The sequence below is a fragment of the Pollicipes pollicipes genome, unplaced genomic scaffold (assembly GCF_011947565.3).
Source record: "Pollicipes pollicipes isolate AB1234 unplaced genomic scaffold, Ppol_2.1 Scaffold_7262;HRSCAF=8765_pilon_pilon_pilon, whole genome shotgun sequence".
Lineage (NCBI taxonomy): Eukaryota > Metazoa > Arthropoda > Thecostraca > Pollicipedomorpha > Pollicipedidae > Pollicipes > Pollicipes pollicipes.
Genome location: NW_023597055.1, coordinates 20,829,850 through 20,841,615, shown reverse-complemented (window position 1 = coordinate 20,841,615; position 11,766 = coordinate 20,829,850). Strand labels below are relative to the sequence as shown.

The following is an 11,766-nucleotide window of genomic DNA, read 5'->3' as shown; positions in this document are numbered from 1 at the left end:
GCTGTATCACTGCCCCGTCTTAAGACTTTCACGGTCTGTTTCCAAAGTCTGTTCTCAGCAGCTTACCCGTATGCCGCCTTTCCCCATCTCCAAGCTTCAGTTCTTCCGAATGGCTTCGCTGAAATACAAATGTAGGTAACCGTTACCAACAGTCACCGAGAGTACATCAATACAGGTATGTGCATACTGATGGGTAGGGGTGGAACATTCTGTCTCTTCGAGGTGCATGACCCCCCGCAATGTTGAGCTAGACCCCCTAATGTTGGGCAGAATCCTCGCAATATTGGGCTGGAGACCACAACATTGGGCAAAGCTTCCACAATGCGCAACAAGTGGAATAAACATTTTGAGGCCCCGTATGGTGCCTGCTGGTATTGGGTGTCTTTGGGAAACAAAGGTTATGAATCCCCAAAATGAAGGTTTTGATGTCACTTCAACGAGCGGCCACGGACGAGTTAATCATGAATTTCGTCAGACTGAAAGCCGCAATAATTTTCCTTGAAAATATGGCTCATGGTGCCTTGAAACGAAGGTTTCGATATCTCTCAATCATAATATTCTGGCGCCCCTTCATGGGACTAAAACGTCATGAGTGACCCAAGGAGTTGGGCGACATCCCCCCCCCCCCACCCCTTTTGGGTCCGTCCTGTCTGCATAACATTGGTCCAGTAACAAGCAGAAGGATAAGATAATCAAATTTTGACAATCCCTAAGAACTCCTATCACACCCTTTAATGAAGCATCTTTTTTAGCTCCAGTGGCTAGTACTTCCGGAAGAAGTCCAGCAGATACTCAAAATCGCTGCTTTCCTACAGCCCGCTGGAACGGTCCCAAAACGGCGCCATTTGTAGATAAGCGCGGTGTCCACTATGACAGGGAGGTGATGTGGCTTATAATAACTTTTTTCTCCGGGAAGCAATCCGTCTTTGAACCAAGCCAAGATGAAAAATCGCTTTATAATACGTTCGGGGGCTTGAGGCGTCTTTAAAGAAACATTATTATGAAACTAAGTCCACCTGCTGTCCTGTGCTAGTCTTCAATAGACACACTCTCAAGGATGTTCACAGCTCAAAATATTGAGTACCGTTAAAATAAATGTTGTTGAGCACCACAACGCCGTTTTATCAGTATCTTCATGTATGTTGAAGGTTGTTGGCTCAAAACAACAACTTTGAACTTGTACATCGACACACTAGGAGCAAAAAGCCTGTCTTCCTTATTTCATGCCAAAATCATAACCACAGAGGAACGTGGACGAACTCCGTGAAGATTTACGTCTGCGAATTTAGATGGGTGAGGGCCATAGGTTTGCCTACCTCCCCCCCCCTCCAATGAAAAACGCAAAGTTCCACCCCCGCCGATGGCTGCTGTGAGAGAAATTGACGGCCAGTGATTTTGTGCCCCTACGTGTCGTAAAGAATGGTAACGTATAGCTATACGAAATTCAAAAGTGTTAAGATGGAATATCTCGGCTACACGGTGTTACAACCATAGAGTGCTCCACATTCTATTCCGTTGGGGGTTTGAATTGAAACAGCCATCTCGAAAATCATTTGGTGAGGCTCACAGCCCTGTCCTTCTAATTACCTAAACTACTCTAATTTCTGAGCTACATGACCGTCAATATGTGCAAGCTATTTCGGAGACCATTTCAAGATCGGCCAGGCATCCACGACGCCAAAACGTCATTCAAAATCTGCTATTGCAATGGGTAAGCGGGATCAACGTCAAGAAATCACAGTTGTCGAGTCGTTAATATCTGGCGTTCGTGAGCACGATTTCCAGATATAAAGGCCGTCACCGGCTGTCAACCAATGTTGTGTAAGCCAAGCAAGATTCTAACACGAATTACGTTTTCTACTACATAACGCAAACACTCATACTTTTTTCCCACTTTTTACGGAAATACGACTTATGATCTAATAACTTAAGAATAGTGTTAAAAACAAGCATGTAAATACAAGTAAATAGCTTAAACTCACGTACGAATATGCAAGGACACCACAAGAAAAGGCAGAACACAAACACAATTATGCTTGGTTCAGCAAACCCTTCCAGCACGTGCCGCCATCACGCGGGAGACTATACAACTACTAGTGAGTGCTGTGATACAAACGTTCCACGATGCAATCAAGCGATGCCGTTTCGAGGAGCATATGTACTAAATACAGAAATTTGGACGTCTAGAGCAGTTTTCCGCTTTAAACCGTACCCATAGTATGAGTGAGCTTATGATTACTATGAGTTAATTATGAGTGAGCTCACCACACCTGATGGTTGCTTCAATGTCGTCAGGCGTGAACATCCTCTTCGAAGTGAATTCCCTTTTCACGGAGCGTTTATATGGCGTATGTATGTATGTATGTATGCGTGTATGTATGAGTGGCTACCAAACCGGCCGTGCGAGATGGTCATCGTGGCGGACGCGCTGACTCACATTTAGTACTTCAACTTTGTACTAGTATAGTGCTTCAATTAGTGCTTTGCAGTAGTTTGTCGACGGGTGAGATGATCGGCACGTTGTTTACAAAGTCCAGATAGCGTCATGTGCACCTGTCTTGGCCCTTCCTCGTAGTGCTCTGGCATATCTCCCCATCATTTGTATATCATTTACTTGCATTCATGTGCTCGGTTATGTCACCTTTCTTAAGTTATTTCATTCCCAGATCTTATTTCTTTCATAGCTCCTACCATTGTCTAACCTACTGTATTATGCAGCACAAAACGCTTATTCGCGTTCGAAACTTGCACTGAAAGCTTTACAATGGTTGAGAACAAATTAAAGCCCACGATGATATTTTTCCTGGCCTTGGATGGCACATGGCCAATGAGATGGTAGCGTTCGGGTGACGTTTATACTGGCGCCATGCATGTCTAAATGACCTTAAATAGTCTGCACAAATTCGTGCGCGTCAAGCTCAGAAACCCGACAAATTTTAGTCTTAAGGTCAGGGATGTAAACCGCATCGACGGCTTTGCCAACCTGGCCATCCCCAATTCAAAACCCAACACAAATGTGGAACACTCCCTGTAACGGCATTGGAAGCCGACCGATCCCTCCTGTGTGCACAGGATGGCACGGCATACCACGCTGTTTGGGGTAGCCACGATCCCCACGCAGCAGACTGAGAAGTTTACACGCGTGCGTCCCACTTATGGTGGTGTGCGTACCGTGCTTTATGTTCCGCTTGTAGTGGCTTACCGTAGACAGCTGTCCGACGCGTCTTACTCCTATCCCCCGGTCAGACGCAAACGGTCGTGTGATCACGTCAGGTACCTCACTTCGAATATAACACGTTACAAGTTGCAATCATGCTGAGCAGCCACTTGTCACTTCCAACGAAGAAAGGTGGCTCACAGAACAAATACTGCAGTCCATATAGACCACACACTTCAACCTTACACTGACTTGCAGTTCGATCAGGCGAAATGATATTGGCGCACTATTTGAAGTTGTCGTGGCTTCCTCAATTCTTCTACGTGCACGTGGGTCCTGGATCGTTTCTGGGTTCTTCCGTTCATTACCAGTACGGTCAAGAACGAAGGATTGGCAGCAGCAGCGGTTTCTATTACCTTTATCAGTGTTTCTTTATTAGTCGCCATTGAAAGGATTGACAAGTAAAAACGCATATTCCTGCGAAGCAACGTGCTTCAGTAACGGTGCGACCCCCGCATTGGAGACGCATTTATTTGTGGAAGTGTGCCATTCGATATCTCGCAACGATCAAACCCGGAAGTTTGCCAACCATTTCAGCGATGTGACCCTCGTGTCTATCATTTCAGCATTGCTAACGACGTAATACATTTAATCGAGCCGTTCACGTTCCGTACCTGATTGGTCGGAACCGCGAGTGCTACAGTCACTCCCGTGCTCGCATGAATCGCGGCATCCCTCCTCACAACCAGGCAGAACCTCACGGGTCGCCGCCCGTGAAGAACACTACACACGGCTACCCACAGCTCCGAAAATGCCATTCCGCATGGACAACTGGTTTGTATCACCTCTGTATCCGTCCCCACACTCATCAGGCTCACATGGACGGCTGTATTACAAAACATCAGCGTAACGGTGAGAACCAGACGTAAATGTCTTCACAAATAACGTAACAAACCCAGAACGGTGCACACCCGTCAAACCGTGAAATCAGGGAAAGGTGAAACTTTCTGCGAATACAACGCACATCACAAAGGTAGTGCATAGGAAGAACCCCATCAGACAAGCTCATCGCGCCCCACATGGAAGTCAACCACAGCATAAGCTCTCGGCCTGCATGCCACTGGCCCATATACCCGGTACCGCCCTTCACCACGGTTCTGTCGCGTGCCATCCAGCAACGGGAGCGGCAACCAAGGAACAGCCAGCATGAAGCAGTGGCAGAGCAAGTGACAGAAAAGCTCAGGCAGATCATATTTACGAAACAGCGCGAAGCCATCAGCCCGCGTATGTGCTAGTAGGATTTTATCACAGCTGTGCACGCAACAGCACAGACATAAGCTAGCCGAGACTTCTCTCACACTGAGGTTCCGTCAAAATAACCACGCGCCAACGCGCACAGCTCCGTCCTTGGCCTCCGTCCCCACAGAAGGCCACCACACCGCTCCTCCACCCCCACCTGCCCGCGTAACTGCGCTCCGAAATGTCAACACACCCACCATACATTTCCACGATTTTGAGACGCCCGCCCCGGCGGCAGACTGGCCCCACAGACGACACCTCTTGAGCCTGCCCCCATCACTACTGGAATATCAGACCCGGACGGTCGGCCAGGCGGCCGCGGCCGAGACCGCCCCTGCCGGCGGCGCTACACACCGACGTCCCACCCACACACGCGCCAGCCGAGGCGGCCGCCGCCGGCGCCGGCTGCGCCGTTCCCGCTGGAAGATGACGTCACTACGCCCGTGACGCTCGGCCGTCACCGGCGGGGCGTCACGAGCCACGCGCGGTCCGCGCCACGTCGCGCCACACACGCCGCAGCCGCGCCAACTCGGCGACGTAGCGCGCGAACAGCGGCGGCCGCGCCATGCGTCGCTGCAGCCGCCGCACCAGCGCCGCCTGTCGACCGGCCGCCCAAGCTGTGGTTGCGCGGCAGGCCGCGTCACACTGGCCGAGGAAGAAGGCGCGGCGCACGGCGGCGCTGGCGTTCGCCAGGACGAAGCGCAGCAGATACGCCAGCGTCAGCGGCAGGTTGGGCGGGAACACGCGGCTCTCCGACTTCCTGTCGACACCCCGGGCAGGGCTAGGGTCAGGGCCAGGTCAGGGGACGAGCGGAGGTGCCGGCGGATTGTCGGAGGGCACAGACACCCGATTACGGCAGGGGAGCTGTCCCACCCACACCACGGCAAAATAAGCGTACATGCTATGACGTTGAAAAACAAAGCGTGAAAGTGAATGCCGTATCTGATCCCGAACGCCTTCTCCCGCCGTACAGAGGACACAGCGTGAGGGACGAGCCGGTAGGTTGGGACGATACTCCTGACTCCGTGCCTACGGCCGGAGCGGAGCACACCTCCCTAGTTCAGCGAGAACCAGCATCTCTCGCAATTTCTGCGGGCTGGAGCAGCCGACACTAACTGGGACCCATTAACAACACGAACGCGCCAGTCCATCACGCGAGCGCCGTCGCGCTGTATGGAAGTGTAACAAGCCCTGGGCTATTAGAGTGATGCGAGGATCATTTGGGAGACCTCAGCGGGCTAGCGGCAGCAGCCAGGTAACCGCTGTCAGGCGGAGCCAATCACATATGACAACAAGGAAATGCCAATGGCTGCTACAAGGAGACTGACTGGGAATTTTACAATTCATTCTGCCCCCCTATAGCTGAAACGGAAATATTTCAGATGCATGCCTATCTGAAATACGCCGTTGCCCTACAGACAACGGAGGCGCAGGGATGTCCCAAAAGGTTGGGTTCACCTCGGCGCCATGTTTTCCACTAAACTCCAGCGGGTTGGCATCGGCCTCACACAGATGGTGGTAGCGAAGACGCTGAGCACCTAGGATCATTGCGCATGCGAGTAACCCGACAATTTTCCATCTATTACCTGGTTGCAAAGCAGCGACAAAACCATAACAGTGGAGGATAAAAGCTAGACAACACTTGACACACGCTCACAGCTTAAGATAACAAATAAAACCCCTGAAAGCCATGGAAATTTAGCCCGTGCTGCACAGTCCACGCTGATTTCTGTAAGAAACCACAGGCCACGGCACTGCCGTGGACCTCGCCACACGCAATTGTCACTTACCTCCACGCTGGAAGGTACATTATCGTTGGGAATGATTCCAAAGAATATTCCCAGCGCAGATCGTTGGCAGCGCCATCTATACGCGCAAACTGCAGCCCTGAGTTCAAGAACAGCCGCATGGCGGCCAAAAATACGTGGTTTGATGCTGAGCAGTGTCCACAGCCGACGGAGTAGAAAAACACGATCACATCCTGAAACAAAGTGCGTCTCAGCTTCCTCAAACCACAACACACGGCGATCAGAGAAGAACGAAAGCTTAGGTTGCCGTCGCCGAGGGAGAAGAACACTGGACTCAAAATCTGGCGGCAATGTCATAAGACAAGTCTGTCCGTCACCTGGTAGCGCCGGCACACACAGAAACATCAGCTGCCACTATCGCGGTGGTTTTGGGAGCTGGCATCTCCCCAGAGCCGCCGGCGACGAACTCCACAGCTGCAGGATCGAGACCCCGCACCAGACTGCGGTCACCCGCGGGCCCTCGCACTCTCCAGTCCAAACCGGCGCCTCACCTCGCTCTGGTTGAGCGCCACCGGACGGAAGGTGTCCGACGTCAGTTCTAGCGGGCCGGCCAGCGGTGCGCCGGGCCCGCCGCTGGCCGTCCGCCCGTCAGCTCGCCCCGCCCTGTCGCAGCACGCCCGGCCGCCGCAGCTGGACGGACCCTCGCAGTGCGCCGCGCCGCCCCGGTGAGACGGGTCAGCCCAGCGCCAGCGGCCCTCGTCCAGTGGCGAGTCGGCGCCCTCCACAGCGTCGGCGTCGGGCGCCGCGTCGGTGGCGGGCTCGGCGGCCGCGCGCGACACCAGGTGACGCCGCAGCCGGCCGGCGGCGAAGTCTGCCGCGAAGCGCGCCAGCGAGCCGGCCGACACCGCCCCCCTCAGCACGTGCTGCGTCTCCGCCTGCAAACCGGCGCCACTCGGCTCGAGACGGCTCAGGAAAATACTGACCGCTTTGGCAATTCAGGGCGCACAGGGCAGCACGGGTCCCACCCCGCGGGGGAGGGATGGATCTTGGACATTAGACACAGGTCTGGATCCCAATAAACTGACTCCACGACCTGGAAGCTGAGCCTAGATTCTGTTATTAAAACCAACTTAAGGATCCGTAATGCAGCCCAGGACTGCAGGCACATCTGGCGCGGGAGCACACAATCCGGGGCGCAACGTCTGCTGCGGAGAGTGCTCACAACGATGGAGCACACGTCTGCCGGTGGGTCGAGGGACCGCCTACGCCACTGACACACCTAATCAGTGCATACCTAGCAAAACCACCCAGCTCACGCTCCCCACACCAGCCGTCGCGGTCAGGCCTATCCATGATGCACCCAAATAAGCTGCCGTCCCCGGTTCATGCGCCGCAGGGTGCCACCACCAGATCCGCGCGGCCGGCGTGCCCACCTGCACGTCCAGGATGAGGGCGCCGGGCCGGTCGGGCGCCAGGCCGAGCCGGCGCACGAGCGCCGCGTGCCGCCGGCCGTCCAGCAGGTACACGCTCAGCGTGCGGTTCGTGGCGCAGCGCAGTCCTGCCGACGGAGCGGGGCAGGTAAGGCGCGGCCGGCACGGACCACCAGCGCGGCCGGACATGCTGGCAGGTTACCGCTGTTACAAGTCTGCACAGACTTCGGCGAGAGGTCGCCGGTGACAGCGGTGGCCGAGCCGCCGAGCCGCCGCGATCTGAACTGACACCGACACGGCCCGATACCAGACACCGACACGGCCCGATATCAGACACTGACACGGCCCGATATCAGACACTGACACGGCCCGATATCAGACAATGACATGGCCTGATACTAGACACTGACACGGCCCGATATCAGACACCGACACGGCCCGATATCAGACGCTGACAGGTCCGATATCAGACACCGACACGGCCCGATGTCTAACGCCGACAGGACTCCGACATCAGGCACTAACGCGGCCCGATATCAGACACTGACACGGCCTGATATCCGACACCGACACGGCCCAACGTCCGAAACCGACACGGCCCGATGTCTAACACCGACAAGGCTGGGTGGGACACCAAGCCCGAGTTGACACACGGCTCCAGGCCAGCGAGTGCGGCTGATGGCGTGTTAGCCCAGGGCCAGCTGACCTGTAAAGTTGGCCACAGACGGCGGCTGCACCGGCTCTTCCGGCTGCGCCTCCTCCTCATCCGCCGCCGCCGGGCCGGCGTCCTCGGCCAGCAGCAGCGCCCCGCAGCGCGCCCGCGCCTGCTGCTGCACCATCTCCCGCAGCCTGACCACAGCGGGGAGGGGGTGGGTGAGCGTCGAGGTCAGACAGCGACGCGCCCGGTGGAGACACCGCACAGCTGCTCGCCGCCGACCACTTTCCTCGGCGTATGGCTGCGCCGCGCACAGAGGGTGGAGAAGTAGGCACACCCACAGCGAGCCAGCGCAGACCGGGACCTGTGACATCAGGTCACGACGGCACGGTATCTGCGCGACGCATTGCCACAGGCTGGCCTGGCGGGAGCCGCCTGTTATGAGACACAGATGTCAGGAGGCAAACTACAGAGAACGAGAGCGAGAGACAGAGACAGAGACGGATATGTTTGCATATATATATATATATATATATATATATATATATATATATATATATATACATATATCTTTGGCAACACCTTGCCAGACACATCTTACCAGGGCCAGCGACATACCACTGGCGGACAAATATCCACAAATGACGGTACATCCCGGACTCAGACTCCCGACCTGCGGCACACCTCCTTCCGGCCGCACCAGCGCTCCGCTCCCCCTCACCTGACGTCCGGATGTCCGAGGATGTCCCCATGCGGCTGGCCGGTGTCCGGCTGTTGGGCCGGCCAGGGTGCGTCGCCGAGGTCGGCGGCGGCGGCCCGCCGGCACGAGGCGACGCCAGCGCGCTCCACCGGCCGCAGCACTGGCGACACACGCGCGCGCGCGCGCACCGTCAGCGCATGTTGAGGAAGCCCACGTGGCCATGATCTGGGCTTCAGGGTGCGCCGACTGCACCGGTCATGTGGCGCCCACAGACGGGCGTGGTGATGCGTTGCCGACAGATGTCTGCGCCTCATACAGGCACGAAAGGGAGGCTCCGAGCCTACCACTGATGCCAGAGGCGTCAACAGGCTGGTGAAAAACTGGTGAAGCATAACAGCCACCTTATTCTAAAGAACACTGTGCACAGTGAACGCTGGCTAGCCGGGGGCAGGGGTGGAGGCGGGGCGGGGAAGGGAGCACATGTTCTGCGTTCACAGCTGAAAGTGTGCTCAGTGTTCTGGCTCCATTGTTACCGGCAGCAATCGACATTGCGCTGGAAAACAATGCGTTGGACTGATGGAGACGGTGACGCTCTCGCTTTGCTGCACTGCTCTATCGAATGAAAAAAACGGGAATAGAAGGCGGAACACATTCAAACGACGAGGTAGACCGGGACAGTACGTACAGTGTGCGCCGGTGGCTTTGTACAGACATTGCCAGTGAGATGGATCTTTCTGAGCTCACCAGACACCCGACGGGTACCGACTGGCCGCGCCTCACGCACTAACCTGCTAACGTACTGGCGATCCGATCGCCAAGGTTGACCACCGCTTCGGAGCGGTTACAGTTGTTGTATTCAAGCCACATGCGGCGAACCTGGCGGCAGAGAAACGAAACAGTAGTCCGTGAACTTTAAACCAGGGGAAATAAGCGCGGAGACGGAAGCACGCACAACTTCTTCGGGTTTCTTTACGTCGCATAGTGTTCAAGCATCGAAACGTCGCACGCCAGTCCTCGCGTGCATCATCAACAAGACCAGGGGAATACTACCAAACCATCGCACTGCCGGAGCAGCAGCATCCGAATATCAGGCCCTAGACCGAACAAGAGAACAAACAGTATCCGGGATTACACCGCATCGGGGGACATCCCACATGTAACCGCACCCTTAGCCTGGAATCTGTTTGGCAGCCGGTCTCAGTCACAGCGGGCCCAACTCCGATCTCCCCCTCCCAGTCTCCATCTCTCGCTTCCGGTCTCCATCTTTGGCCCTCAGTCTCCATCTCTCGCCACCAGTCTATCTCTCACTTCCGGTCTCCACCTCTCGTTCCCGGCCGCCTCCATCTTGCGCTCCCAGTCTCCATCTGCCGGCCTCAGTCCCCTCTGGGTCCCAATCTGGCCCGGTCTCCGTTTGGGCGCCCGTCACTGGCTCCGGCCACCCTCCCCGTGCAGTCACAAACCACCGTGGCGGCGAGGTGGGCGGAGGGTCCGTACTCACGGGTGCCGTGGCGGCAAGGTCGGCGGCGGGCGCCAGTGGCCAGCGCCGGCCCAGCACTAGCAGCGCCGGCCCCGCCGCCGTCACCGTCTGCAGCAGGGTAGACTTGTGCGCGGGCAGCTCCAGCCAGCCCGCCATCTCGCGGCGCCGAGACCACACGTAGTTTTGCATCATCTCCGCCGACAGCGCGCCCGTCGCCGGGGCCTTCAGAACCTGTGGCGGACGGAGGACACGAGGCTACACAGCGGTCGCAGACAGGACGACAACGTCTCAGAGTGGCGACAGTACCAGACGCATGTCCCTCATGTTACCCTCCTTGCTGACAAATAACGCACAGCGTCTAAATCAGCGTACGTCTGACGACAGAACATCTCCAGCTTCCCTGAACGACGGCCAGACGCGTTTCATGCACTTTCCTCAGATCATAAACAGATACTAAGTGCTGGAGCTGAAGCAAATACAGACACGTCGTCACCCGCCAACAGCGGCCGCCCAAACAGCCCAGGGTGGGCCTTTGTTTTGACTCCAGAATTCGGGCACCAGATCTCGAGGACATTTCGGGCATTTTGTGTCGAAACATCAAAACTGTCATCTTTAACCACGTGAATATGTATATTAAAGAACATTTGAAATAAAACAGATAAAACGAACAACAAACGAGAACGCGCGGGTTGTATAATGTACGATGGAATAAAAAATACTTCAGTACGTCCGATCGCCTCGTCTCCTGAGGTAATGGCCAGCAAACAGTGCAAAATACCGCATGCTATACACGAATGATTAAGCCCGCGGGCACGGCATGCACGAAGCCTATGCTTTACGATCCCGGCATCGCCAATTCCCTAACCGGTCCATGCGGGGAGACGCCCGTCCGCTGCCGCTTACCGTGGTGCCGTTCCAGTTAAAGACGGCCAGGCCGCCGACGTGGCGGAGGCCGAGCCGGGCGGCGGCCGGCGCGCTCGTCACCACCGCCCAGGCCAGCTCCGAGTCGGGCTCGGCCTCCAGGCTGCGCAGCGCCGCCCGCAGCAGGCTGAAGAAGGCGGCCGGCGCCCGGCCAGACACGAACGGCGTGTAGCCCACGGCCACCGCCTGCGGCAGCCGGCCGGCGGAGGGGCTGTCAGCGCCCGGTGTACGGAGGGGGGGGGAGGGGGCTGTCGGCGCCCGTTGTACGGAGGGGGAAGGGGCTGCTAGCGCACGGTGTACGGAAGAGATGGGGACTGTTAACGTCCGGTATACGGAGAGGAGGGGGGGGGGGGGGGGGGCGGGCTGTTAGCGCACGGTG

The 11,766-nt window shown here is 56.3% G+C and overlaps 2 protein-coding genes across 2 annotated transcripts; both read right to left on the bottom strand.

Annotated features, from left to right (window-relative positions):
* Positions 1-4,025: 4,025 nt before the first annotated feature.
* LOC119113844 (thioredoxin domain-containing protein 11) lies at positions 4,026-6,868 on the bottom strand. Its single transcript, XM_037238070.1, has 3 exons — positions 6,756-6,868; positions 6,247-6,437; positions 4,026-5,216 (listed from the first exon to the last, which is right to left on the bottom strand). The coding sequence occupies exons 2-3, from the start codon at positions 6,363-6,365 to the stop codon at positions 4,928-4,930; spliced, it is 408 nt and encodes a 135-aa protein (XP_037093965.1). The 5' UTR covers positions 6,366-6,437; positions 6,756-6,868; the 3' UTR covers positions 4,026-4,927.
* Positions 6,869-7,422: 554 nt separating this feature from the next.
* Positions 7,423-11,511, bottom strand: LOC119113551 (uncharacterized). The gene is made up of 7 exons (XM_037237848.1): positions 11,370-11,511; positions 10,488-10,697; positions 9,778-9,865; positions 9,011-9,149; positions 8,341-8,483; positions 7,638-7,762; positions 7,423-7,443 (listed from the first exon to the last, which is right to left on the bottom strand). The coding sequence occupies exons 2-7, from the start codon at positions 10,656-10,658 to the stop codon at positions 7,423-7,425; spliced, it is 687 nt and encodes a 228-aa protein (XP_037093743.1). The 5' UTR covers positions 10,659-10,697; positions 11,370-11,511.
* Positions 11,512-11,766: the final 255 nt, after the last annotated feature.